Source organism: Gossypium hirsutum, chromosome A03, assembly GCF_007990345.1.
Source record: "Gossypium hirsutum isolate 1008001.06 chromosome A03, Gossypium_hirsutum_v2.1, whole genome shotgun sequence".
Taxonomy (NCBI): Eukaryota; Viridiplantae; Streptophyta; class Magnoliopsida; order Malvales; family Malvaceae; genus Gossypium; species Gossypium hirsutum.
In genome coordinates this window covers 17,726,074-17,753,734 of record NC_053426.1, presented here as the reverse complement: position 1 = coordinate 17,753,734, position 27,661 = coordinate 17,726,074, and the positions used below count along the sequence as shown (strand labels likewise).

Genomic DNA, 27,661 nt, shown 5'->3' with positions numbered 1-27,661 from the left:
TTTTAATATTTATTAGGGAAATATGTCGCTTTTAGGAGAGAGAAATGGAAAGCACGTCCAAATAAGCGTACTTTTTGCATAGATGGAAGTAAAGCGTGCCCAATTGGCTACACTTTTTGTTTCTCTCTCTAGGGTTAGGGCCTTTTATTTTATTAGGGTAAAGGTTTTGGTTTTTTTAGGGTTTAGGGTATTTTGAAAGTTTTCAGAGTTTTCGGCTAAAATGGTAGAAGTTCTTAGGTAGTTTTGAGGGGTCAGGGATGTGATAATACGCCTCAACACACATACATTTCATATGTCATGGTAGGATAGGACCATCACTTGAGAAACCCATGTTGGGGAAATTAGGTTTTGGGGGCGACGGTGCTTGATACGATCAAGGGTCAAAGTATAGGTGGAGGTCCCAGTCGGCAGTCTTAATATGGTCATGAGTTCGAGTATAACTGGGGGCTTGGTGACGATCTTTATGTGATTAGGAGTTCAAAACTCTTAATATTCAATATAAAACATCAATTCCACAATTTAAACAATTTAATCCCTACTATAACAAAACTTATATCTCTCTTTATAATCCAATCCTTCTCCCACTTCTAACTTGAATTTCTATCATTTTATCTCACAATTCTTTCAATCATTCAACTTAATCAACACTTAAAAATTCAATAACTTTCTAAATTTCAACAAAATTCAAATAGTATTTCTTCCTAGGATTCCATAGATACCAAAATTACAAGAAAAGGGATTAAAATGACTTACCACTTAAAGCTTGAACCTTAAAACCCTATTTTTCCTTTCTTTTTCCCCCCCTTTTTCTTTCTTTCTTTCCCTGTTCTGTTTTGTCCTTCTTTCTTTCCTTTTTCTTTATTTTTTCATTTACCTTACTTTATATTATTATATTATATTTTTAATTATAATTATTATTTCTTAAATATTAAGTAAATACATATATATTCATACATTTATACCAATTAAAATAATACACATGTATTTATACTTACCACACACTTGTCACTTAAGGCTATTTGCTAATTTAATCCTTTGAATTTTCTCTATTCTACAATTAAGCTTTTACATTATATTCAATCTAGTCCTTTCACTAAATTAGCCTTAATTCAAGCTAATTCACTTAACCAAATTCTAATTAACTACACAACTAGCTTCGTAAATATTTCTAATAAATATTTACGAATTCATCTTACGGAAATTATGACCCGAAAATTCAAGTTTTCGATGACCTTAAAATTTGGGTCGTTACATCTCTACTTATTTTCTTGCTTTTATTAATCCAAATCATGACCGTAATTGAAATGAGTCAACGATTGAAATTTGTTATATACTACGACGGTCAAATTTGTAATACGGAGTTAGGGGTGGCGTTTGTAGGAGCAAAGTCTATGGAATTTGCAATCAATAGTAACGTTCAAATACATAAGCCAGGGACCAGAATCAGGAGGAAAGTCAAGAAATCATCTCGGAGAAGAATTACGAGGTTGCAATACAGATTTCGTTGACCCTTATAAGTATGAGTTATTCGTTGTGATTAGTGAGACATGTCTCGAGACGGTCATATCATTGCACATCTTAAACAAAAATGTTGTTATTGAGTTATATGTCGAGTTCACCGGTGCTAATGGATTTGGCCCATCTTCGACCATTGCCACTGCGAATACGGGTACCGAAGTTGAAGTAGAAAGTCCTACTATAGAGTTTTGCGGTGGATTTTCTGGCCTCCTTTAAAGCGACTACTACGGTGTCCCCCAAAACATCTATGAATAAGCACTCATCAGACTCCGGCATCAATCTAAACTTTGAGGGTCAAGACCTATCGAGGTATCAGCATAATCCAAATTTAGACAGTCAAGCTTGACATTCAATCAGTGCATTTGATTTCAACTTCGGCACTGGGTCAATGTTATTGGCGAAAGCAGTTATACCGGAGGTCAATGTACACTAGTCATCAACCAGTTGAATATTCTGTTGGGCACATGGGTAATAGGAGAACCAATGACCTACTTCTTTCGACGGGGGCCGACGAGGGTACATCTTACACCATGCTCGAAGGTGACAATAAAGGCATAAACAAGTAAGGGGATGCAAGTGAGGAAGAAAGGACTACAGACACAAACGAGGGGGAGGAGTTAGAACCTGAGCCAATCCCAAATCACAGTCAGGATGGTTTAGAAGTGGCACTATTTTTTGAATAGGATCCGGTTACAACAGAGCCGGAACCTTACGATTCTGACGATGATGCCTCGAACAATACTCCAGATCCAAATGCGCGATTCATTGCGTATGAACCTCTGCCCCACATGACAAACATCGACATATTGGCTGAGGGTGGTTTAGAGTTTTCGCGCCTTCTGCACAGAACACTTGGTCATGCAAGCACATATCGTGGTGTATGAGTACTAGAAGTTGAAATGGAATACCCTAAAAAAGATGCTTTTCTTGTTGCACTGAAGTAGAACAGAGTCAAGAATGGCGTAAACTATTACGTTACAATGTTCCGCTCTGATAAATTCAAAAGAAAGTACGTAATGAAGGACGAGAGGTGTAAATGGAAAATCATGGCATCTTACGAGAAGAAAACTGAGATGTGGATGATAAATAAGTATCCCGGTCCTCATACGTATGTTCTTGACGGGTGCAAGTTAGGACCATTCAAAGCTAGACTCAAACATGATTGCTGCATTATTCTACTGATGGTGAAGGCCAGTCCTCGGATTAAAATACCAGTGCTGATTATAGACATATATAGCTAGTACTAGTACACTCTAACGTACTACAAAGTTTAGGTTGCAAAACAGAAGGCTATAAAGAAGTTGTATCACGGGTGGAAGGATTAGTATAACTATCTATGGCAATGGTGTCAAGTATTGGACCGGTACGTACCAGGTTCTGTAACCAATCTCAGAATACGCACAGGGTACTAGAAGATGTGTACGGTACAGAATCTCTGTGTTGCGACATCGCTGTAATTTTTTGCAAGTCAACCTGACCTATTCGCGCAACCTGGTGGTTTAACCCTTAATACACCCAATTTTAACCCTTTAAAACACCTATTTTCTTACCTAAAATCACATATCTCTCTTATTAAACCTTGCTTAACCTCTCTTACTTTCATATTTTGAAAAACCATTCTCAACATATTTAAACCCTAAACCCCCAATATCTTAAAAATTCTATTTGCTCTTCATAAACTCTTTAATCAACATCAGTGCAACAAAAAACGAGAACATTGCGGGAAACCAAGGAATTCAAACAAACTTCGACAATATATTTAAGTTTAACGGTTCTTAAAGTCAACTTTTTATTGCTCCATTGAATTGTTTGCTTAGTACTTCATTAGGATTGAAATATCATGTCCCCTAGGAAAGTTAGGCGAACTATGGAAATGGAGCCATTGATAGTTCAAAATCCCTCTACCTTTCCAAATATGAATGTTAAAAAAATATTTTAATGAACATCAAGGAAAAACATTCATTCAAGAGAGGGGATTTGATCCATCTATGATTTTGTGTAAGGAAATATAGCTTTTAGTCAGATATCACAAGTGTATACATTTTTAGATGATCATTAAAGACAGTGTTTTTGTCCCTATTGTTCAAGAATTTTGCGCATCCCTACAGGACTATGAGTTTAGAAACACTGAAGGCCATATGTAGGAATCAATACTTGTGCGAGGGAAAGAAGTGCAAGTAACCCCTCGAATAGTTTGCGACTTTTATAATGCTTCATACTATGAAAATGATTTTATTGATGAAACTAATTTAGAATACTTTTGGGACATATATATAGATAACATTATAAATTTTTTAACTGAATGAGGGGGTGAATGGAAATATCGTTCAAGTACCAATGTTCTCATATCCTTTCATCAAGCTATTAAGTTTCCAGAGGCTAAGACGTGGATCCAATAGGTGTGCACAAAAATAGTACCGAATTTAAATTTTTCTAACGTTAATACCTTTAGGGAAGTGTTACTTTATACTATTTTGCAGAAAAATAAGTATGTATGATAAATGGATTCACCAGAACATGAAAAGATGCATTAGTGGCCAGAAGGTGCGCATCTTCTTTCTTCATCTAATGACGGCTTTATGTAAAAAGATGGGTGTACTTGTGACATCCACTGCTGCACCATATTCATCGCAGGATTAGAACAAGCAACAACAAGAAACGATTGCTACGCCATATTCGTCACAAAGATTGACACGAGCTTAACAATATATCAGTGAAAATAGTCATCCAATGCTTGATTAGATGATATAGTGGATGCAAGAGTTGGGACCAATTTTTCAAGAATTTGCAAGGCAAAACAACATTTGAGTCCCCAATTATACACCTGACATGTTCGGGCCAACAAATATAGAGTAAGGAGAAGAAGTGCGTAACAACAATAAGGATGAGGAAGATGATGGAAGCAAGGAGATGGATTTTGAAGAGGATGATTGAACATTTTTTTTATTTTTGAAAACTTGTATTAATTTTTGGATAATTTTAATTTAGACTTTTTATGAGTAGGATTAATAAGTAAATTTTTAGTATGTTGTATTTTGTTTAATTTTTCTATATAGGAACCCAACATGAAGGAGACACAAACAATTCAAGCGTTACACGATCAAAGGAGGAAGCACCCACCATTAGCAGTTGGAGCGACCACGATCAATCGAGTAACTTCTATCCTTATCTTTTATAGGCTACATATTGAGGACAATGTGTCAACTAAAGTGTAGGGGGTAACATAGAAAATTTGCTTCAAATTTTTACATTTTCTTTGATTTTTCTTTTCTTTTGTGTACTTGGTCTTGTAGAAATACATGTGATTAGTTAGGAGCATGTACATAGGTTGCATGTGTTTATGAATAAATTTGGCATAATGATAAGTGATTTTAAATTTTTGATTATGAAACTACTAAGTTTTATATGTTACACTGTAAATAGACATTAAGTAATCAACTGTACCAAGTGATATAGAAAATACAAGGAAACAAACATACTAGTATGAATGATAAATGGTTGAATTTGTATTTGTTTGGTTGATTAAATTTGTGCATGTTGAGATATTTAGGGATGACCTAAGGCATAGTTTGAAACACATTTAGAGCCAAAAAGCTATCCTATTTGTATTTCACCTTTAGTACCAATTTTTAAGCCTGTTTACACTTCTTGATGAACTGCATCACAAGCCCCGAGTCTGAAAACGTTAATTTGTATCTGCCTTTTTTCTTTGGTCTTGTACTGCATGATTATAGACATCTGGCCATACGTATTGAGGGTTAAGTAGATACATCACGATGGAGTTTGTAAAAATAGAGTGAAATAGGAAAGATTGGTGTGATATAGGAACTATAAGTTAGCCTAATGTGCGAAACAAAAAGAAAAATCCAAAAAAAGAATTAGTACAAGTAGAAAAAGTCTTAAGCTAGCGAAAAAGCATTCATTAGTGAGATGTATTCAAAAAGAGAAAAGTCACAAAGTCACAAAAAAAAAGAAAATCTCGTTCATTAGTGTACAATAACTCGTAAGGCTAGCTGTAGTCACTATGTCATGTTATGACTTCCTATATATGGAGAGACAAGGAATGTGAGAAAAAGAGTAATAAGGCGGTGAGTGGTTAAGGTCACTAAGGGCAAAATAATAGGAACTAATACGATGTGTCAAACTATTTTCGTATTTGTAACCATTTTTTATGCTTATTATTTTTTAATTTCATACCTGTCCTAAGAATCAGAACGTTACAAGCCAAAAAGTCCTATGTGACCTAAAATATCCTTATAAATGAATGGACATCATACTGAACATATGCATATATGAAAATTGCTATTATGTTCGGATAATCAAAGTGCTTTTATGATCTATTGATGGATTCCTATAGGTGAGACCCTTAATACTTGTATACTTTGTAACATACTGAACTTGATGTTTGTGGTCAAAAGTTGTAAGTCAACTACTTATCATGTTAAGATTGTTTGTAAGTATGAAATGCCTAAGTCACATGCTTTGAAGTTAATACTTGTATTGTATTTGCTCAAAGGTTGCCATTTCATTATCTTTATTTATGTTGCTTGAGGACAAGCAATGACTTATTGGGGGAGTTTGATCTATCGTAATTTGGTGTAGCAAATTAAACTAATTTTCACACTTAAGGAGCCTGAATATAAGCATTTCCGTTACATTTTAGTTAAGTCTTTTTAGTTTTACTTATATATAATAAAATGTGAGAATTTAGTCTTTTATTAACCTTAAGGGCCGAATGAGGCCTAAGGGAGAGCTAACATACTTCGTGAGTGTGTAGGAGACTATTAGAAGGTATTTTAGGCTAAATACTAGACGCTATGTTGCAACACGGGAGGTCCGATGTCGCAACATAGAGAGCAAAATGGAGAAAGTAAGAAATTGCCTTCGATGTCGTGACACTGACTAAGGGTGTCGCAACATACCCCTTAAGACATCCCAATGAGGAGCATACTGGCTTCTTTGTCACAACATAAGTCTTGTTATGTTGCAACATTGACTTTATGATGGAAAACAAATAAAAGTAAAGGTATTTTGGTCTGTACAATCGAACTTAAAGCTCAAGAACATCAGCTAACCTAGGGTTAAGGATGACAACCACCTGAAGGCTATAAATAGGCTTATTTGGCACATGTTATAGACACCATTCCATTAGCTTAGATTCTTTCTTTAGATTTAGTTTTGTTTTCTTGCTTTCTTAGGTTTTCTAGAGTTTGGTTTATTTGTCTTTATTTCATTTCAAGAGATTTGAATTGTGAAGGAGATTAACTTCTGTGGATTCACATTTATTATCAATATCAATCAGGCTTTTCTTAAACTCTTTAGTTCAATTCATTTATGATGATTAATTCTTCCATCTATTTCATGTTGTTTATGAAAGCCATGAGGAACTAATCCCTTATGGGGTATAAGCAAGTGGAGGTATTATTTGCTAACTGTTTTGTAGGGTCACTCAACGGATTAGCTATTTGAGAAAAGAAGAACGTGAAACAAACCCTGGGCCTAACAACCCCGGGAAGTCATCAAGGTGGGAGTTAACCTAAATTTAGTATTGCTCATTCATGAACACCTTCACCCCACGCCAGTCTGAACTGTGAGGTCGAAAGATAAGTAGTTCTTGCTGACTTGTTATGTTAGTGGAAGATTGGAAGATCCTGCTAAGGTAGCGACTAGTTGATTAACGAAGAACTCGAAGCAATAATTGATGGGGATTATCGAAGTGAGCTAATCACCTATAATCGAGATTTGATTTACTCACCTCTTCTATCTCTTGAGTTTTATTTATTATATGTTATTTTAGTATTATTATTATAAAATCCATAAAAACCTTCTTTTTGCTCTTATACTATAATTTATTTAAAAGTACTAATTAGGTCTTTTAATGTTTAGGTTAGAATAGATCTAGCACTCGCCTTCCTTGGGTACGATCCTCGGAGTACTTACTTACTTCGTTGTAAAACTATGTTACAACTCGACCTATATACTTGTAGATACCATATTGTCATTCTATATTTCATTGCAGTATTCACACTTTGGATGTTAGTACGTCCGAAGGCGGTCACCTAATGTCTTCCAACTCGTGGGGTAGTCCCACATAACTCGACCTACGGTTCCATCTGTACAAATGATATATTAGGTGAAACATATAATAAATAAAAACATTTACTGCACAAACTACATATTTATTGATAAATGATGTTTACCTTGTCACCAACAGGAACGTGTATGGGTCGGTGACTCTAGGACGTAGAAACAGTATTTGCCACCAGACCCATGACTGTAGCAACATTAAGAATGTAACACCCCTTACCCGTATCCGTCGCCGAAACAGGGTATGAGGTATTAACAAATTATAGTATATACTATTAAATAGAACCCAAACAAAAATATGGCGTGCAATTTGGTCATGAATCATTATAACATATGCCATTAACAATACAAACCAATTTCAAAGGCTTCGTACAAAATGATTAGTTTGATACTATAATTAGTATTTTAAACCTAGACAATTATGACACGTAACAAAATAACTAAGTCTGCTATACATGCCATATTTCAAAATGTTGAGTTCAAATACCAAGAGTATTGATAGTGCGGGCGGATCTTCAATGATCTCTAACTCCTGTGCTAGCTAGATGACACTATAAGACAAATGAGAGAAAAGAAAGTAAGCTTATAGCTTAGTAAGTAAGTATATAAATAACAAATAAGGAATCTAATATGTTTACAACATAACTCAATTATATCATATTTTTAATTTTACTATTTACTCCGATTTGATCAAGCTGTCCCTCCTGCGTCATGATTACTAAATAAATCATAACTCGAGTTACGAAACTCAAAATTCAAATATGTAAAATTTCCCTGAATCTAGACTCATAAATATTCTTACTAAATTTTTTCTAGAGTTTTTGGTTCAGCCAATTAGTACAGTTTATTAGTTTAAGTTTCCCCTGTTACATAGCTCAACTGATCTGACCTCTGTTCACTACGAATTGAATTTCTCTCAGTACACAATTCAAATAACCATGAAACCTATTTCATTTAAAACTAGACTAAATAAGGAATTTAGGAATATAAACTATATTTATTATTGTGTTTTGTACAATTTTTAATGATTTTTCAAAGTTGGAACAGGGGATCACATAGTCATCCTGAGCAAGTCACACACAATTGTAAATATCTCAAAATATAGAATTCCTTTGCTTGCTCTATTTCTTTTATATGAAAATAGACTCATTAAGATTTAATTTAACATTTCATTCAACCTCTAATTAAATTCCTTCTATTTTTGGTGATTTTTCAAAATCATGTCACTGCTACTGTCCAAAACAGTTTTAGTGCTAATTTCACTCTTTCACACATTCTTTGTACTAACCTCATTTTAACTTATATATATATCACAAATCATTTTCACCACATTTCACACATCGCGAGTATAGGCCCATGATTACAATGTCACCATAAAGCCATCCCGTTGAACAATTCGGATTAATCCTCGATACTTGATGGTTTCAGCACACAGCCCCACCATCATATTTCATTTAATTCGGCTCTCTTGTACACATGGTGAACACTTAGTACCACTCATGCGACCTAGACAATTTGTCTCGTAGCTTTCTTGTCTACATGGTGTTCTTCACTTGGAATCACGCATGCGACCTAGCTATATTTATCTCTCTCGTAGCTCTCTTGTCTACATGGGATACATCCCGTATCACACATGTGACCTAGCTACTACATAGTATCTCGTAGCTTTCTTGTACACATGATGTGCACTCAGCATCATACATGTGACCTAGCTACGCTCCCTCTATTTTATTCGATCTTTCCGAATGTTCAATCGGGATCTCTCTCTCTATTACTTATTTCCATTCTTCCAATAGTCGATTTATACTTCAACATCAGCTAGTATATATATATAATAGGCTGAAATATAAGAATTTAAATGAAATTAATGTATTATTTACATACAAACTTACCTCGGTGCAAAATATGAGAATTTTGCAATTTAGTCCAAAACTTTCTTCTTCCCCCGTTCGAGGTCGATTCCACGTCTTTCTTGATCTATAACAACATATTTAGCTCATTTAACACTCGAACTATTTATTTTAATCCAAAAATCACATTATACAAAAATTACATTTTTGCCCCCTAACTTTTACAAAATTACGATTTTTCCCCAAGGCTCGGAAATTTAATTTCAGCCCTTATTCTTATGTTTAATGACCTACTGATCATTTTTCTCTTCTATGGAAACATCAAATTCTCACTCTGACACATAGTTATGAACAATAGGTATTTTTATCGATTATGCCGTTTTGCTCGTTTTCGCTAAAAATTGCATAGAAAATATCGTTCTCCTAACTTCAAACATTCATATTCTACCATAAAACAACAAAATACATGCCTATCATTCATGCATAAATTTTTAAACATAAACCCTAACTCGAAATAATGGTAGAAATAGGTAAACCGAGCTACGAGGATTTCAAAAATGTGAAGAACATTAAAAACGGGGCTTGAAATCACTTACTATGAAGCTTGAAAGTTGAAGAAACCCTAGCTATGGATGAGAGAAAATTTCGGCAGCAACTAGTGAAGATGATGACCAATTTTGTGTTATTTTTCCCATTTTATTTCATTTAATATACAAATGACCAAAATGCCCGTACTACTAAACTTTCCAAAAATTCCCTCCATGTCCAACTTTTGTCCATAACTTAGGAATTGGTCAAATTGCTATTTAAGACCTCCTAGTTAATATCCCAAAGCAATTTCATACTAAAAACTTCTAAAACACGAGTTTTACAATTTATTCGGTTTAGTCCCTAATCTCAACTTAAGCGCTCAATGCATAGAATTTCATCACGAAATTTTCATGAAATTATGAAATCATATCATAAACCCAAAATAATTATAAAATAATTATTTCTATCTCGGATTTGTGGTCACGAAACCACTATTCTGATTAGGCCCTAATTCGGGTTGTCACAAAGAAACCACCTATCGACATCTTATCCGGTTGCGTTGCCTGACAAAGCTCCCAGTATAACGTCGAAACACGAAAAATCCCCAAATTAGTTTTGCGCATTCACTGAAGTCAATTAGATGTAGAAGCCAACTTACATGCACCAAATTTCTAGATTTATCGGGCATTAAAATGCCCCAAATTAACCTCATGATGAATGCTTGGGCGTACTGCTGTATGACCTTCTCTGTTGCGCCGTTGGGAAGCCTATCGAAAATTTTCTTCAACCAATTGATCGATATCCGACCATTTTTAAACTTGATCGGGACCTTCCCAACATTTCCATGCAAATGTCCACTCTTTCCCAAACCACCGTTGATCCCGTGATGACTGACCCATCCACCAGCAGATTGAGCTGTAACGCTATGTTCTTGAGTGTGATTGTACACTCACCACATAGAAGGTGGAAAGTGTGTGTTTTTGGCCTCTATCTTTCTACCAACATGCTAATTATTATGGGATCGAGTTTGCAGCTTCCTTGTATGCGAGACGCATGCAAGAATCCAAGCTCTTGCAGGTACCCATGAATTTCAGGGATCGGAGGCTCCCCCGTATTATGTATGAACGTCTCTAGCACACGATCGTCCGCTTATTTATAACATAAAAAATTATTTAGATTTATAAAAAAATTTTAGCATAATTAGAAATATCGAGAATTTAAAAATAATGAATTACCGTTACTATTTAGGCGGTGGAAATATGGTTGTCACCGAAGCTGATTAGAGAGGCGTTCATTCTCGAGAAATTGATTTGAACGAGTAAAATATGATATAATTAAAAAAACAGTATTTTTAAATGAAGATATAAATAAATTTTGAATAAAAAGCTTGAGAGAGTTGAGAGAGTTTGAGAGAAGGATGTGAATGAAAAAAAAATTGGGAGGAATTTATAGGTTAAAAAAAGTTATTGTTAGGTTTTAAATTTTTTTACTGTTTGACGCAACAACGGTCAAAAAACCGTTGCAGTTTACCATTGAGGGAAAGCACATCCAACTGGGCTTGCTTTCACCTTTTCTCTCCTAAAACCAGTCTATTTCCTTAATTAATGTTAAAATTAGCCTAAAGGCCTAATTAAAAAAATTGGCCTATAATCCTTATTCAGCTGGAAAAATGTGTTTTAGATTTATGATTTTATTGATTTTTAATTGATTAAAGGAGCAGAGAAGAAAAGATGACACGAAAAGTTGAGAATGTGAAAAAGGCACTGTTCTAGAGATTTTTTCCCTCAAAAATAGAATTGATATAATTAACTTTAAGTCCCTTGAATTGCTTGAATAAAAAAATAACTTTACGTACAATGACACGTGAAATCTTATCATTGAATCACGTGTCTCAATAGGTTAAAAACCTATCACTGTTTATCAAAAGTAAAAATAAGTTTTTTTAAAAAATTTAGGTAATACATTAGAAGATTTGTTAAAATTTTGATACCAAATATTATCCTTATAATTCTAAATTTAAATATAATAATAAAATATAAAGATTTGAAAGGTTAAAAATTAAATAAAAGTAAAGTGACATTAGTTTTTTTTTATATATTTATACAAAGATATCAAAGTTTTGTAATGTAAACTAACCAGCCTTATCTATGGACACAGTGGGTTGAAGTACTACCTACCGCAAGGCACGCAGAAAGATTCTGTTTCCGAACATCAGAACTCAAAAACATCGGAATCCATCCTTGAATTACCCTTACTACCCCCAATATCTCACAATTAAATGACCTTAGTACCCTTAAATTACAGGTGTCAGCTCCCAACTGAATAGGTATAAACTCCCAAAACCCTAACATTCTCTACTCTTTCTCTCTCTCTCACTCACTCGCTCGCTTTTGTCCCCGTAGATATCAGAGGGAAAACACACACAAAAAAAAAAACTAGGGTTTTAAAGAGAAAGGGAGCAAAAGTGAGAGAGAAGAGAGAAGAGGCGGAAATTTTTAGGATTAGGGTTCTATTATATTGTTCTCTAGGGTTTAGAAAATGGTGGCCGACAAAGGAAAGAAGATGAAAGTAGCAGAGAAAGTAGAGGAAGAGAACCATGATCAAATAGATGGAGACCTCGTCATTTCCATCGAGAAGCTTCAAGAGATCCAAGACGAGCTTGAGAAGGTCCATTTTTATCTACATACCGCTTTTTCATTTATATAATGCGTGTATATGCTGATTTCCTTTTTCTTCTCCTTTCTCCCTTGTTTAAGGTGTATGAGCTGGAAAATTAGCAAATTTTAGAATTTTTTAAATAAAAAATTTGGATTTCCTTGTGTTTTTTATGGTATAATGTTAATTGAATGATGTTTTAAGTGTCAAAGTATTGAATTTGCTGTAATTTCAATTGCGGGTCGATGAAATAAATGTTCAAAATTTTCTTCTCTGGTCGTTAATATTTGTACTTTATCGGCTTTGTATGCTGTTTTTATGTCGGGTTCATCTGAATTATTGTGCTAAGCTTTGTTTTATATGTATATTTATTTGGTGATCTAATTTTGATTGTTAATTCTTGCATCTGATAATCTTTGTAGTATGATTGAGTCCATTAATGTTTTCTTCCGTGTATCTAAGTTTCCCCTAGCTTTGTTAAGCACGATTTTGTTTTCTTCTTTTCTTTGTGAAGTTACTTTGGATTATTATGTCTTATTACGAGGCAGGTGATTTAATGTGGCTATGCTTGCTTACAAGCGTACCGATGATGTGGTAAATGTCACGTGGTGTTTCTGATTTTAAGTTTTTCGGTGCTGTTTTTTTGGTTTTAGATCAATGAAGAGGCAAGTGAGAAAGTCTTGGAAGTGGAGCAGAAATACAATGAAGTTCGCAAACCGGTCTATGATAAGCGGAATGAAATCATCAATTCAATTCCTGATTTCTGGTTAACAGCTGTAAGTTATTCTGTTCTTCCCTTTTTCAATATGGTGAACAATTTGTTAAATTTGTTTACATGTTCAGAAGAACATATTGAATTGACTTGCATTCTTCGTGTGCAGTTCTTGAGCCATCCTGCTCTTGGTGATCTTTTGACTGAAGAGGATCAGAAGGTTTAATGTCACTTCTTTCCCAAAATGAACTTATCATTTTGCGCTTATTTTACTTTCCAACATTGATTTTTGATTTTATTTTTTATAGATGTTTCTTAATGTTTGCCTGAATTTTGTGAATTCTTTCTTATTTATTAATCTTCTTCTTTTCAATTATTATTTCTTGGTAGATATTCAAATATATTAACTCACTTGAAGTGGAGGATTTTAAAGATCTGAAATCTGGATACACTATCACATTTGTAAGTTCATTCATATTCCTATTCTTACCTTATTTTTGGTGACTGAAGTTGCTCTTAATTTCATTTGCTTGCATTGAACTACTGTTAGAATAAACATAATTCATACTCTAATATATCTGATGATTTGTTGACCGGCTTTATTATAATTTTTCAGAATTTCAATTCCAATCCGTACTTTGAAAATACAAGGCTTACGAAGACCTTTACCTTCCTTGATGATGGAACCAAAATTACTGCTACCCCAATCAAGTGGAAAGAGGGCAAGGTCAGACCTTCTCTTTTGATGACTATCCTGCTTCTTGTTTTATGTTTTCCTTGGATATCATATGAAATTATTTTCCTTAAATGTTAAGGGCTTGCCAAATGGAGTTAATCATGAGAAAAAAGGAAACAAGCGACAACTTGCTGAAGAAAGGTTTGTTTATCATGCCCATCAGTCAATTTTTCTCAGGCTTAGGACTTGAGTAACATAAAACTTGAGATCAGTTTATTAATATCTCCATCAATCCATGCTGTGAAATGCAGTCACTTTGTCTGGTGTGCTATGTTATAAGAGTTGGATTGGTGGTTGGACTGGTCAGACAGCTGGTTCCTAGTCCAACCAGTTGAGCAATAGTTAAATAAATAATAAAAGTATATAAAAAAAAAAAAAACGATTGGACTGCCTTTTTCTGGTCATGGTTCCCAGTTTTCTTTCCGGTTCATAGCAGTTTGCTCTATTCGTGGTTATATATCATTGTCAAACTGGTTGGACCACTGGTTTCCGGTTCAACCGGCTGGTCCAGTCCGGTTCTGACAATATTGGTGGTGTTTTTATAACTGCTATGTATTTATATATATATGCATGTATATATTTGAAATTTCTTATAATATGTTGTGAAGTTCATATGCATTTATGCCACTTGTACTTGATCCTTCATTTCTGAGTCACTCCGCAAACCAATTCTGTATTATGCTAAATTTTATCAACATATAACGCAGCTTCTTTGCCTGGTTTGCTGATGCTCAGCAAAAAGATGACATGGATGAAATTCATGATGAAGTAAATTCTCTGTGCATGTACTATCAGTTTATTTTACTCATTCTGTAACAGAGCTGGTCTAAGCTTTCACTTGATGAATGTTGCAGGTAGCAGAGATTATCAAGGAGGATTTATGGCCCAATCCTCTCACTTATTTCAACAATGTAACCTCTTTTTTCTTTCTTCTTCTTATGATATTTTATACATACTGTTTTTCGTGATCATGTTTTGTTTCCCTTTGCTAATTGTTATTGGAACTTTCTTGATCCAGGAGGCCGATGAGGAGGATTTTGATGGAGATGAAGGTGATGAAGAGGTATATTATTTTTCTGTTTTTCGTTTCTTTGGGAAACTGAATACTTTCTTTCATTTCCCATTTTTACTGTGTTATTTCTTCCAGAAAAGAATGCACTTGTGTAGGTTTGAGGTTACTTGTTCATAGACTTTAACTCTTAAACCGTTCTAATAATCATATGTTAGTTGGTTATTGAAGATGATATAGTTTATGCAGTAAATTACTATTCCTCTTTATAATGCATTATATTAACTCAGAGAATTTCTATTCTGTATGGATAGTGCTACAAGGTGCTGGTTTTTGTTAAAATTCTTGTAATCCTACTTGTTTATGTAAATATATTATGATTTCTATGCTTTCCATATTAATCCTGGAGAAGCCCTCTGAAACTGGATAGTGATAGGAGTGAAATTTGTGATTTATGTATCTCAAAAAAATGTGTTCTATGCTTTGGGCCAAGAATACTTGAATGCCTCGTAGAGCAATATGGGGCAAGAGGTTAACCGTAATCAAATGAGTGGAATTTGATATGTCAATCTTGTTCCTTATGAGTGCCTTTTAAATTTTCTCTGACAAGTTTAGCTCTAGAACTCTCCACCCAATTCAATATGGTCAAAATCTTATATTGGATGAAGAAGCACTTTGAGATTGCAGGTGATAGGTGTCTGAGAATATAATTTGAGATGCTTAAGGGAAGTTTTTGGAGAATATTTCATGTGGAGAAAGAATGGTTGTTGTCCAGTGTATCATATTTGACTAAATTAGAGATTCAGGTTTCAGAATGGAGATGTTTATAATCTGGAATAAAGGAAAGTGGGAGATGAGGTTGAATTTTCAATAATGAAGATTGTTTTGTTATTTAAGGAAGCATTATATGTCTTTTCTCTTTATTCTTAGGGAGTACTTGCACCTAGGTCACAATTCAGGTAATAGCTCTTTGGAATTTGTTGCTGCTTCTGGAAATTCTGAAATTTGTCAGACATAACTACATTGTTGTCAGATGCTGATGGCTTAATTATCTTTTCTGTTTAAAGTAAAGATATATAAGACTAATAATTTTGTAGCATTTATGTTTATATCATTTATACTCGCATTTACAGGGAAAAGATGACGATGACATAATTTTATTTGACTCAGTTAAAGATAATAGGCTAGATAATATCTCCTGCTTTGATATGTGTCCATTTACAGGGTAAAGATGATGATGATGACTCTGATGATGATCAAGACGACGATGATGATGAGGACGACGACGACGACGAGGACTAAATCACTTAACAGCCTTAAATCATGGTAGTATGTTCTCTTGCTCAAGTAAGAACTGGTGTAAAGCTGTCTCCTAGTCATAGCTACGTAAGGTTATAGAGAAGATAGCCATCTTTAAGATAGCTTTCTATGTTTTATAAGCAACTCTTGTTATTGTAAGCATAGCTATGACTCGTTTCTTTTTGCCCATCTCTTAACCTTTTTGATCTTTCCTCCCGTGTGTTTTTGTTTTTCTGGTTTCCTCCCAGAGGGTGACACGAAGTGAAAGCTTCTTACATGATATTGGAATGCAGGCATTTTATCGATAATTTTTTTTAAAGCTCTGTTAAATAGATATGTAAAATGCTGAATTCATTTAGTTTTCGCATGTTACTGATTGATTTTATCTATATTTCTCTGGATCTCTATTTTTCTTTTAAATATATGCGGTTAACGGTCACAAATACAAGGTTATGAGCTTTAATGACCTCAAATACATGGATTAATACAAGGATATAATCTTTAAAGATTCGTATCTTAACGCGTACTATAGTACTTTCAACACATATTCATATCTTAATTTGAGTAATATAGTTTTTGCACAACTTACCAAAGCAATTATAACATCCCATGCTAGTAAAATTTTAGGTTTATCCGTGCAAAATGATAATGTGGAACTTAACGCAAAATGCTTGTGGCATGATATTTTCTTTGTCATCACCAAGGTATCTTGATCGTGTTATGTTTTCATATCTATCAACGTGCTGTGTATTGTGCTTTCATATTCAAAATTATAAGGTTAATTTTCAAGTAAGTCGATCATGGTGTTCGAGTTCCATGAATATATATGTACGTGGCTAGTATCATGGGGTTGGAACTTAAGTCTGGCAAACGGCGCGGTTTTAGGCAATATTTTTGTTTGAAATTTGCCTAAGTTATTCTAACTCTAGAAAGATGAAAATTTTCTTAAAAATTTTCTAAAGCACCGAAATAAAGTGGAAGCAAACTCAAAAGTTGAAGAGTAACGAAACAATTGAAAAGTTAAAAGGCAACAATGCGTACCAAGTGCTTGAGTACATGTTTTTAAATATATATTTTTCTCTAAGAATGAAGTAAAGTACAATGGGATAAAGTGATTACCAATGTAGGGAAGACCTCTATTTATAGTTGAGTTTCTTCAAATATAATGATATAGATTGAATTACATCAACAGCTAAGATTGATGCTTATCTACAATATGAGAGTAGATATTTAAACTTTATACAATCTTATTTCTTAAGATTTATATTAATTATGGTAACTCTAATTTTACTAAAATGTTTTATTAGGCCACCAAAGCTTCAAGTTGATGGGCTTATTCACGAGTTCAACGAATCAGGCCAGTTTAAGTGGGTTAAAGGAGTCTCATTTAATTAATTGACTTTTATGATATGTTCCCTGTGCATTCGTCAGGGGCTTTAATTCGCGGCTCGTGACATTTTCCCCACCCATTCTTGCGACGTCCTCGTTGTATCTTCGGAATGACACTAGTTTAACTTGTCTCGAAACTGCCTTTATGCTTGGGCCAATTCCCAACTAGTTTCTCTTTTGGTCGTTTTGTCCCTTGGAACATTTCCCTCGACATATGTCTTTATCATCACCTAACTCAAATCATTTCTCTCTTTTGTACTTGTCATTCGTAAGAGCCCACCGCTCTTACTTCTTCTCATCGTGACTTGCCTATCCCCCTTTATCAGCACAAAAAGGCTTAGGCATGCCCATATTGAACGCTGAGTTAACCTTGTGTATAACTGCCAACTCCAATTTGTAAACCCTTCGACTTACCTGCTTCAGAAATCTAGAAGGAACCAGCTAACAATAAGTCATAATGTAAAACACTAGATAAGTGTTTGAGATGTACCTCACTTGTAGTATTTACTCGACTTAATTGCCCAATTCATGTCACTACTTTTCCCCCACAACCCACCTCTTTCATAGACAGTAGTGTAACACCCCTATTTTCTTTTTCTACATTATTTCTCATCACTTTCTCTTATTTTCTCTTCACTAACATATCAAGAACATAGGACCATATGTAAGGAAACTCTACATTAACATCAATCCCATGCTTTTTCAATAATATCAAATTTAAAAATATATTGAAATCATGATGTTCTTACCTTGTTCTATTGATTTCAATCTTCATCTTGATTTTTTCTCTCATTCAGCTTCCATTTTTTGAATCCAACTTGATATTCTAACTTCTCGTAGTCTCCTTAACATTTTTCTCTCTTGGTAGCTATGGAAATTCTTTTGATTTTTGGGTGAAAATGGTGAATTTTTGGTAAAAAGACCAATTTGTAAAGAAAGCAAAACTTTTTTTTTCTTTCTCTCTTCCTCTCACGTTAGTGCATGGGAAAGATGATGAAAATTCTTTATCTTTCCTTCCTTTTATACTAAATAAATAATAATAAAATAATAAAATATCTCATTAAAATAATATTTATCTAATTAAATAATTATAAAATATCATCAACATCATCATTACTTTCTAGATTTCTCTCTCTTCCAATTGACCATTTTTCCCTTTCTTATCTTTTAAAATTCCATCCTTGAGTCATTTAATTTGATAAAATTACAATTTAGTCTATCATAGTTCTTCACCTATTCAATTTGGTCCTAATTCATCCATTTTTCTTAGTTTCTAGATCATTCCACCCTTAAAATATTTACACTATTTGTCTTTCAACTTTTTCATATTTACATTTTACCCCTCAAATTTTGAGTATTTACTCTTGTGCTACAAAATTTTTCTCACTTTTACAATTTAGTCCTTTCTTGAATTAATATATCATAATATACTTCCCAATAGTGACAACTCAAAATTTCCCTTTTTGCCACTTTATTTCCTTATTTTACTATATCAAAGATAATATCTTATTGTAAAAATTTTCGGGGTATTACATTTCTCTTTCCCTTAAAATAAATTTCGTCCTCGAAATTTTCTTCTTTTTCTTTTCTTTTGATCATGAACTTCATTTTTTCTATAATTCTATAGTTTCTTTCTGCACATATTTACCTAGTTTATCATTTATATCCATTCTCTATCCTTTCATTTCACATTTTATTTTCAATTCAATATTTCACATTTGCCTCTCAGAGCTTCTACCAACAGAAATAGAAGATAATATCATATGAATCTTATTATCAAGTGTTTTATCACATATATTGGCTTCGAAAACCAAAGAAAGATAGAGTAGTACCACTTGTGAATCAATCAGACTTGCGATAATTTCTATCTATTAGCATATTTATCCAACTTTTCCATATAATGATTATAGCATCCAAACATGAACAATTGTATATACCTCTGAAAATATCAGTACATATAAGATACTCGTATAAAATCCCCCCCAAAAAATTATTGTAATATACCTATTTATAACATCTATATTCAAATATTTTTGCAATTTACTTACCAATCCATTGACTAGTATAGTCATCAATAATTTCACATTATTTAGTTCACTCAAGAAACTAATTCGGAAGGAATTTTCAATTAACCATTCCGTAAATACCATATTTGAACAAATCGATTTTCCTATAAATAACTTCTTTATTTAACAGTGGTACCGTATATCCCAGCTAGTTTTCAGAAAAAAATTGATGTCTCTATTCAGAACCCATTTTTACCTATTAACTCATTCTCAGTTTCGACTGTATTATCAATTGTTCAACCATTGAACTTTTCACTTTCCACTTTTGAACTTAATCAATATAAATCTCATGAATTTCATTGCATATAACCGTACTAGTAAAGGGGTATAGATCGTAAAGCCTCATAATTTAATTTTCATGTATTTACTCATATAACATTTATCATTCTCAAGTACTATAAAACATTTATCCGTACTTTTACGAGTTCTGCTTCATCATAACTAACATTTTTACTCAAAGATAATCCTTTACCTCATAACGAAAATTGTTTACTTTTTACTTAGCAGAGGCCCAGTAGACTAGATAGAACACTTCGAATATACGGGACTTATACAGAAGTGCATTATTATTCACTATTAAACAGAGAACACTGAAGTGCTATACAGAGAGTATGAATGTGCTGAATGTGCTAATAATTAGAGAGCACTAACGTGCTAGTAATCAGAGAGCATGCTGAGGTCCCTTAATATCCTAGTAGTTCTAATCTTGTCTACTTGGGCAAATTATTTCATGCACGCATATCACTTTTACACCTTTCGCATAATACTTTTACATGCTTTACAATTTAATCCTTGTACCAATAATTCATATACTTATATCTTCTATATCTTCAATACATGTAATATATTTCAAAATTCACTATTCATCCATAATTCTCTAATAATCCTTATCATGTACTTCATATATTACTTTTATATATTTTGTAATTTAGTCATCAGCACAATATTTCATGTAGTAATATAATTTTCTTTTAATAATACATATAATATAATATTCATCATCGACATGTATTATAAAACATTTATTCATACCTTTTTTTGTACGAATTCATCATAATCAACTTTCTACTCATATACTTGAGTATCGCTTTTAGCATTACCGAAATTAGCTTGGTTGAAAAGTATCTCTTTCTATAAGTAAAACAAATATCATCAGAGTTGAGAGACATCACACTATCAAATATTATAATGACATGTATTTTTAGACTTCACATATACTACGTTTGGTCCTAGAACTGACTAAACTATAGCTCTGATACCACTAAATGTAACACCCCTATTTTCTTTTTCTACATTATTTCTCATCACTTTCTCTTATTTTCTCTTCATTAACATATCAAGAACATAGGACCATATGTAAGGAAACTCTACATTAACATCAATCCCATGCTTTTTTAATAATATCAAACTTAAAAATATATTGAAATCATGATGTTCTTACATTGTTCTATTGATTTCAATCTTTATCTTAATTTTCTCTCTCCTTCAGCTTCTATTTCTTGAATCCAACTTGATATTCTAACTTCCCATAGTCTCCTTAACATTTTTCTCTCTTGGTAGCTATGGAAATTCTTTTGATTTTTGGGTGAAAATGGTGAATTTTTGGTAGAAGGACCAATTTGTAAAAAAGCAAAACTTTTTTTCTTTCTCTCTTCCTCTCACGTTAGTGCATGGGAATGATGATGAAAATTCTTCATCTTTTCTTCCTTTTATACTAAATAAATAATAAAATAATAAAATATCTCATTAAAATAATATTTATTTAATTAAATAATTAATATCATCAACATCATCATTACTTTCAGATTTCTCTCTCTTTCAATTGACCATTTTGCCCTTTCTTATCTTTTAAAATTTCATCATTGAGTCATCATTTAATTTGGTAAAATTACAATTTAGTCCCTCATAGTTCTTCACCTATTCAATTTGGTCCTAATTCATCCATTTTTCTTAGTTTCTAGATCATTCCACCCTTAAAATATTTACACTATTGGTCCTTCAACTTTTTCATATTTACATTTTAACCCCTCAAATTTTGAGTATTTACTCTTGTGTAACAAATTTTTTCTCACTTTTACAATTTAGTCCTTTCTTGAATTAATATATCATAATATACTTCCCAATAGTAACATAACTCAAAATTTCCCTTTTTGTCACTTTATTTCCTTATTTTACTATATCAAGGATAATATCTTACTGTAAAAATTTTCGGGGTATTACATGTAACCCTACTAATTACTCAACAGGCTTTACATCGATTTGTTGCCCCTCCAGCATTTCTAAAAGGGTTTCCTCAGCACACTGATCTACCAAGTCCATGTTCTTACAATGAACATCCTCAGCTAGTTGGATTGTCGACAATACATTGGTTTCGCCCCTCATGTCTTAACTCATTGACACAATGTAATGTTGTTGTCAAATATCCAAGATACATATACAATTAGAAAAAGGAAACAAAAAGCATTAATCTTGTTAAGGAAATTCATGCCAAGAACAAAGTTATCTAAGTGAATTACTTTGAAGTCTTCCTTACTTTTCCATTGATTGATCTATAGCTTAACTCATTGTACTACTTTCATAGTTGGGACCTTTTTGGATTTTACGGTCCTAATCTTCTTAGTTGATTTGCTAATTAAGATACCAAGTTTACCCATGACTTTCTCCAATATACAAGTCTGATGTCCCCGTATTAGCAAGAGCACTCCTTTTGATGTCTACAAACATCAATCCTTTCTACTTGCGATCTTTTTACACTTTGACAGAATTGAGTATTATTGACCCAAACTTTAAACTCCCACTCTCTAGCCCCACTTCATCTTCTCTACAAGTCACAAACAACTTAAATCTCTTTGGACAGTCCCACTTCATATACAGACCAAAATATAAGAAGTACTTCACTAACTTTTTTTCATTCTCTCTGACCCTCTTGGATTTGGTAGAACTCAAGATTGAACCAAGCTTCAACGATGCTTTTTCTGGTTCCTCATCCCTTTTGATGGTAGAAATGGAGACTATCATAAATGAAGTATTTACTAGCCCCTTCAGTTTGTTGTTGAGCTTCCACTTCCCATTATGTGGTGTCTCATTGTCACCATTATCATTGCTATTCTTAATCTATCCTTCTTCATCTCCTCCACCATTGCCCTTTTCTTAGGACTTAGAAGACTCGAACTTGTCTTCCCTCAGAATAAGATTGATTAATGACTCTGCTATGGTCATGGTTTGAAAAGTTATTTGACTCATTGATGTTGCAACTCTTATTTAGCCAAAGGCTTCACCAATCCATAAAGGGGAAAAAATGCATACTTACTCAAATTGGAAATCTGGTGCATGAATTCACCAAACTGCCACACATATTTCTTAACTGTGCCTTGTTGCGCAAGCTGGCGCAACTTAGTTCGAGCTTCATCCTCGACATACTATTGGTAAAATTTCCTCTTGAATTCACTCTGGAACTCTTCCCAAGTCCTAAGGGTAGCTCCACCTCATTTCTTATTTGTGGACCTACGACGCCACCATAAAAAAGAGACATCAATAAAATACATAACAATAATATTTACCTTAGTAGCATTATTCATGATGCTTCTAGCATGAAAGTATTGCTCCATTCCCCATAATAAGTTGTCCACATCTTTTGCGAACCTTGTCTCATCAAACTCTTTTGGCTTTGGGACATTTATCTTAGGTATGAGTGTTGTAGTCAACATCCTATTACCTAAAGTAGCTTTATAGATAGCAAACTCCCTGTTAGGCTGCACAATTTGTTCTTTCAAGGCTGTCACCATGGCATCAAGAGTACCATCCTTCTCAATTAGCTCACCCACAGCGGTATTGAGGACCCCTTGCATTGCATTCACATTAGCACTGAGGGTCTCTATCAATTGTTCCTTGAGTTGATCTTGTCTTGATTCCAGCTTTGTGGTATGCTTATCAATTTCCTCAAAGGTCTCCCTCACATCACTTATAGAATCCTTAAGTTTGACAACCATGCTTTCCAATGAGGTGCTAACTTTCTTTCCCCTCCTACGGGTTTTCATAGGCTCAACCTGCTTGTCTACTCTTTTCGACATCTCCACCAATGCTTTCGAACACTAGCTCTGATCCAAACTATAACGGGGCTAGAACTTTAAGTTTAACAAACCGTCTAAGTAAACCCTAACTCTAGAAAGATGGGAATTCTCCTAAAAATTTTCTAAGGCACTAAAGTAATGTGGAAACAAACTCAAAAACAAAAGAGTAACGAAAGAATTAAAAAGCTACAAGAAAATAATACACACTAAGTGTTTGAGTAAATGCTCTCAAATATATTCTTTTACTCAAGAATGAAGTAAAGTACAATGGGATGAAGTGATTACAAACGAGGGGGAAAACCTCTATATATAGTTGAGCTTCCCAAGATTTAACGATACAGATTCAACTACATCAACGATTGAGACTAGTGTCTACATATAATCTGAGAGTTTTAAGGGATTTAAACTCTATACAATCTTATCCCTTAAGATTTACATTAACCATGATAACTCTATTTTACTAGAGTGTTTCACTGGGCCACAAAAGTTTCAAGTAGATGAGTTTCTCCATGGGTTTCACAAATCGAGTCAGTTTAAGTGTGTCAAATGAGCCTCATTTAATCAGTTGACCTCGATGTAATGCTTTGTGTGCATTTGTCACAGGTTCTGATCCAAGGCCTATGACACTAGTATGAGCACGGGCTCTAGAATATGCTTTTAGTTTCAATTTTAAAAATTATTACATACAATTTCATAAGCATATCATATATTAATACTAGTTATGTTTATAAAATTATTATATATATATTATATATATAATCATAAGTACTACATATAATAAAAATTTAGATATGTTATATAAAATAAATTTATTAAAATAAAATATCTATATAAAATTTTTATTTTATATGAAGTGAATTTATATTGTGTTATCATAAAGTAAAAATAAAATTTTTTATTACATTTGAAATATAATTTATAAAACATCAAAATTATTTAAATCTATTTAGGCTTGCTCAACCCAAATTGATAAAAAAATCGAAAAAGTTTAAACTTGAACAAAAACTTTTGAATATGAAACCGCTTGAGAAAAATTGATATCGCACTCAAATTTTTACATAAACAAAATCTCAAGCCTTCAAATTTTTACGTAAACAAATAATCAAAACCAGCTTAATGCTTATGTTAAGTGGATTATAGAAGAGGTCGCTTTTGGTGTCCTAACATCTTAACCTCCTGTAGGCAAAAACCAGCACCTAACCAATCAAAGATGCCAAGGCAAAGGAAAAGTTTTCTGGTGACTGCCACCTGTAGCTGGTTAGCATTTCTGGTATAATAATATGGGTTATAAATTTTAAGTTATATTGTTGGTGATAGACAAATTATCATCAACTTTGTTGGTCATATATGGATATCTCAACTTCTTAAACAGTTGCTTCCAAGGTTTGTGTAGCACTTGCATTTGCTTTATTTACCAAATTAGAATCATACACTGCTTTCCCTTAACCTACCTATTGTTTCTGTTAAAGGTGGCAACAAACAGCAGTATGTATGTTACTCGAATGAAATACAATTGCATATAAATATACCGTATGTTATCTGGATGAAGTACTATTGTGTATCTACCGACCTGTATCTGATTTGACAACTACCTTTTGTAGGATAAAGTTAATCTGTACTTAGCAAATTTAGACAGGTCCTAGGTTATCATTCTGCTGTTTTTTAGCATGTTCTTTTCAATCAAATTTATTGCTCTTTTCATGTAATATTTGAATATATGTACATTTTTTAGCTAAAAAAATGTAATAGAGAAGTCAGTTTTTTGTTTTCTCCTTCAACATCTAAGTTTTGCTTCTGTTTTCATCTTTCAACACAAATTTTAGATCTTTTGTTCTTGTTTTTGTGATAAAAAAAACCCAACAAATGGTATCAAGAAGCTAAGTCTTTAAGGACCTTGGTTGTGTGTTGCTTGTAAGTGACTTGTGTTTGAAGAGAAAAGAAGTAGAAGCTATTTTTTGTTGGTCTGTTTGTTTGCTGGAAGGATGAGTTTTACACCACCACCACCACCATCTGTGTTTGTTAGTGAAAACTACCACATTTGGGTAGTTAAGATAAAGACATACCTACAAGCACATGATTTGTTGAGTGTGATCGAGAATGATGTTGAACCACCTCTATTGAGGGCCAATCCAACCATTGTTCAGATAAAGCAACACAGTGAAGAGTGTGCCAAGAAGCATAAAGCAATGACCTGCTTGCAAAATGGGGTCTCTGATGTGATCTTCACAAGGATAATGGCTTGTGACTCACCAAAGCAAGCATGAGAGAAGCTAAAGGAGGAGTTTATGGGGTCAGACAAAACAAGACAGCAACAGCTGATCAACCTTAGAAGGGATTTTGAGAATCTGAAGATGAGAGAGTCAGAGACCATTAAGCAATACTCTGACAGAATAATGGCCATAGTCAACAATATTAGGCCTCTTGGTGATAATTTCAGTGAGAGCAGAGTTGTTGAAAAGGTCATTACAACTTTCCCAGAGAAGTTTGAGTTAAAGATTTCTTCATTGGATGACTCAAGGGATTTATCAACCATCTCATTGTCTGAGTTGGTAAATTCCTTATATGCACTTGAGCAAATGAGGGCAACAGGCAAGAAGTGCATCCTGAAGGAGCTTTCCAAGCAAAGGCCAATAAAGGTTCAGGTTCTGGTCAAAAGGGGAAGAAACCTTGGGTCGATAGAAGGGAGAAATCAAGGAGAGATGCAGGGAAGAAGAGGTTTCTACCATGCATTCACTGCAAAAAGACTTCACATTTGGAGAAGAACTGCTGGCACAGACCAGATGTTCAGTGCAGGAGTTGCAAATAGCTAGGACATGTTGAGAGGGTGTGAAAAAACAAAGGGAAGGCACAAGCTTAGCAGCAAATGCAAGCTAAGGCTGCTGAGGATCTTTAAGCTCAGGAGGAGCATGTTTTTACAGCCTCCTGTTTTGCAACCTCGACCAAGGTCAGTTGTGACTAGTTAGTGGATAGTGGCTGCACACACCATATGGCAGCTAATGAAAGGCTATTCAAGGAGCTTGACAGAAGTTTTACCTCAAAGATCAAGAGGTAATGGAAACCTGATTGAAGCCAAAGGCAGGGGCAATGTAGTGATCAAAACAAAGTCAGGTAACAAAGAGATTTCTGATGTACTTTTTGTGCCTGACATAAATCAGAATCTACTTAGTGTTGGTCAGCTTGTAGAAAAAGGTTACTCACTTGCTTTTAAGAATGGCTCATGCATTGTTGAAGACTCTTATGGTCATGAGTTGGTCATAGTAGCAATGATAGACAGGTGTTTTATGCTTGATGTTAATCAACTTGAGAAGAGGGCTTACACTAGCCTTGTTGATAATGATGGTCTATGGCACAGGAGATTACGCCATGTTAATTACAAGTCACTTGATTAGTTGCACAAGTTGAACTTGGTTAAAGATATGTCGAAAGTTGAAGCTAGAGACAGTGTCTGTGAGGTTTGCCAACTTGGTAAGCAAACCAGGTTACCTTTTCCAGTTGATATGGCATAGAAGGCTCAAGAAAGACTTAAGTTAGTCTATTCTGATGTCTGTAGACCAATGAAGACCTTTTCCTTGAATGACAGTAAGTATTTTATACTGTTTATAGATGATCTGAATAGGTTTTGCTGGGTCTATTTCTTGAAGCAGAAGTCTGAAGTGTTTGAAGCTTTCAGCAAATTCAAGGCATTGGCTGAGAATCAATCTGGTTGCAAGATTAAAGCCTTGAGAACTGACAATGGCTC

The 27,661-nt window shown here is 33.8% G+C and overlaps 1 protein-coding gene across 3 annotated transcripts; it reads left to right on the top strand.

Moving 5' to 3' along the window:
• The first annotated feature begins 12,166 nt into the window (after window positions 1-12,166).
• Window positions 12,167-16,786, top strand: LOC107886134 (NAP1-related protein 1). Of its 3 annotated transcripts, none has more exons than XM_016809976.2 (11): window positions 12,167-12,653; window positions 13,295-13,417; window positions 13,523-13,573; window positions 13,744-13,815; window positions 13,970-14,080; window positions 14,169-14,230; window positions 14,797-14,857; window positions 14,944-15,000; window positions 15,108-15,152; window positions 16,323-16,424; window positions 16,646-16,786. In XM_016809976.2, exons 1-10 carry the CDS (start codon window positions 12,525-12,527, stop codon window positions 16,398-16,400), a joined length of 789 nt encoding a protein of 262 aa, XP_016665465.1. In that variant the 5' UTR covers window positions 12,167-12,524; the 3' UTR covers window positions 16,401-16,424; window positions 16,646-16,786. The 3 variants fall into 3 exon arrangements, with proteins under 3 accessions (XP_016665465.1, XP_040952583.1, XP_040952577.1); XM_041096649.1 differs by having other exon boundaries at window positions 16,323-16,445; XM_041096643.1 differs by having other exon boundaries at window positions 16,323-16,786.
• The last annotated feature ends 10,875 nt before the right edge of the window (window positions 16,787-27,661 follow it).

What these genes read in the sequence shown, in the direction of transcription:
- LOC107886134 (XM_016809976.2), top strand. Translation starts at nt 12,525, where the DNA reads ATGGTGGCCGACAAAGGAAAGAAGATGAAAGTAGCAGAGAAAGTAGAG. An exon ending in CTGGATACACTATCACATTT is followed by an intron (nt 13,816 to 13,969) that starts GTAAGTTCATTC and finishes ATAATTTTTCAG; the next exon opens with AATTTCAATTCCAATCCGTA. An exon ending in TGGATGAAATTCATGATGAA is followed by an intron (nt 14,858 to 14,943) that starts GTAAATTCTCTG and finishes TGAATGTTGCAG; the next exon opens with GTAGCAGAGATTATCAAGGA.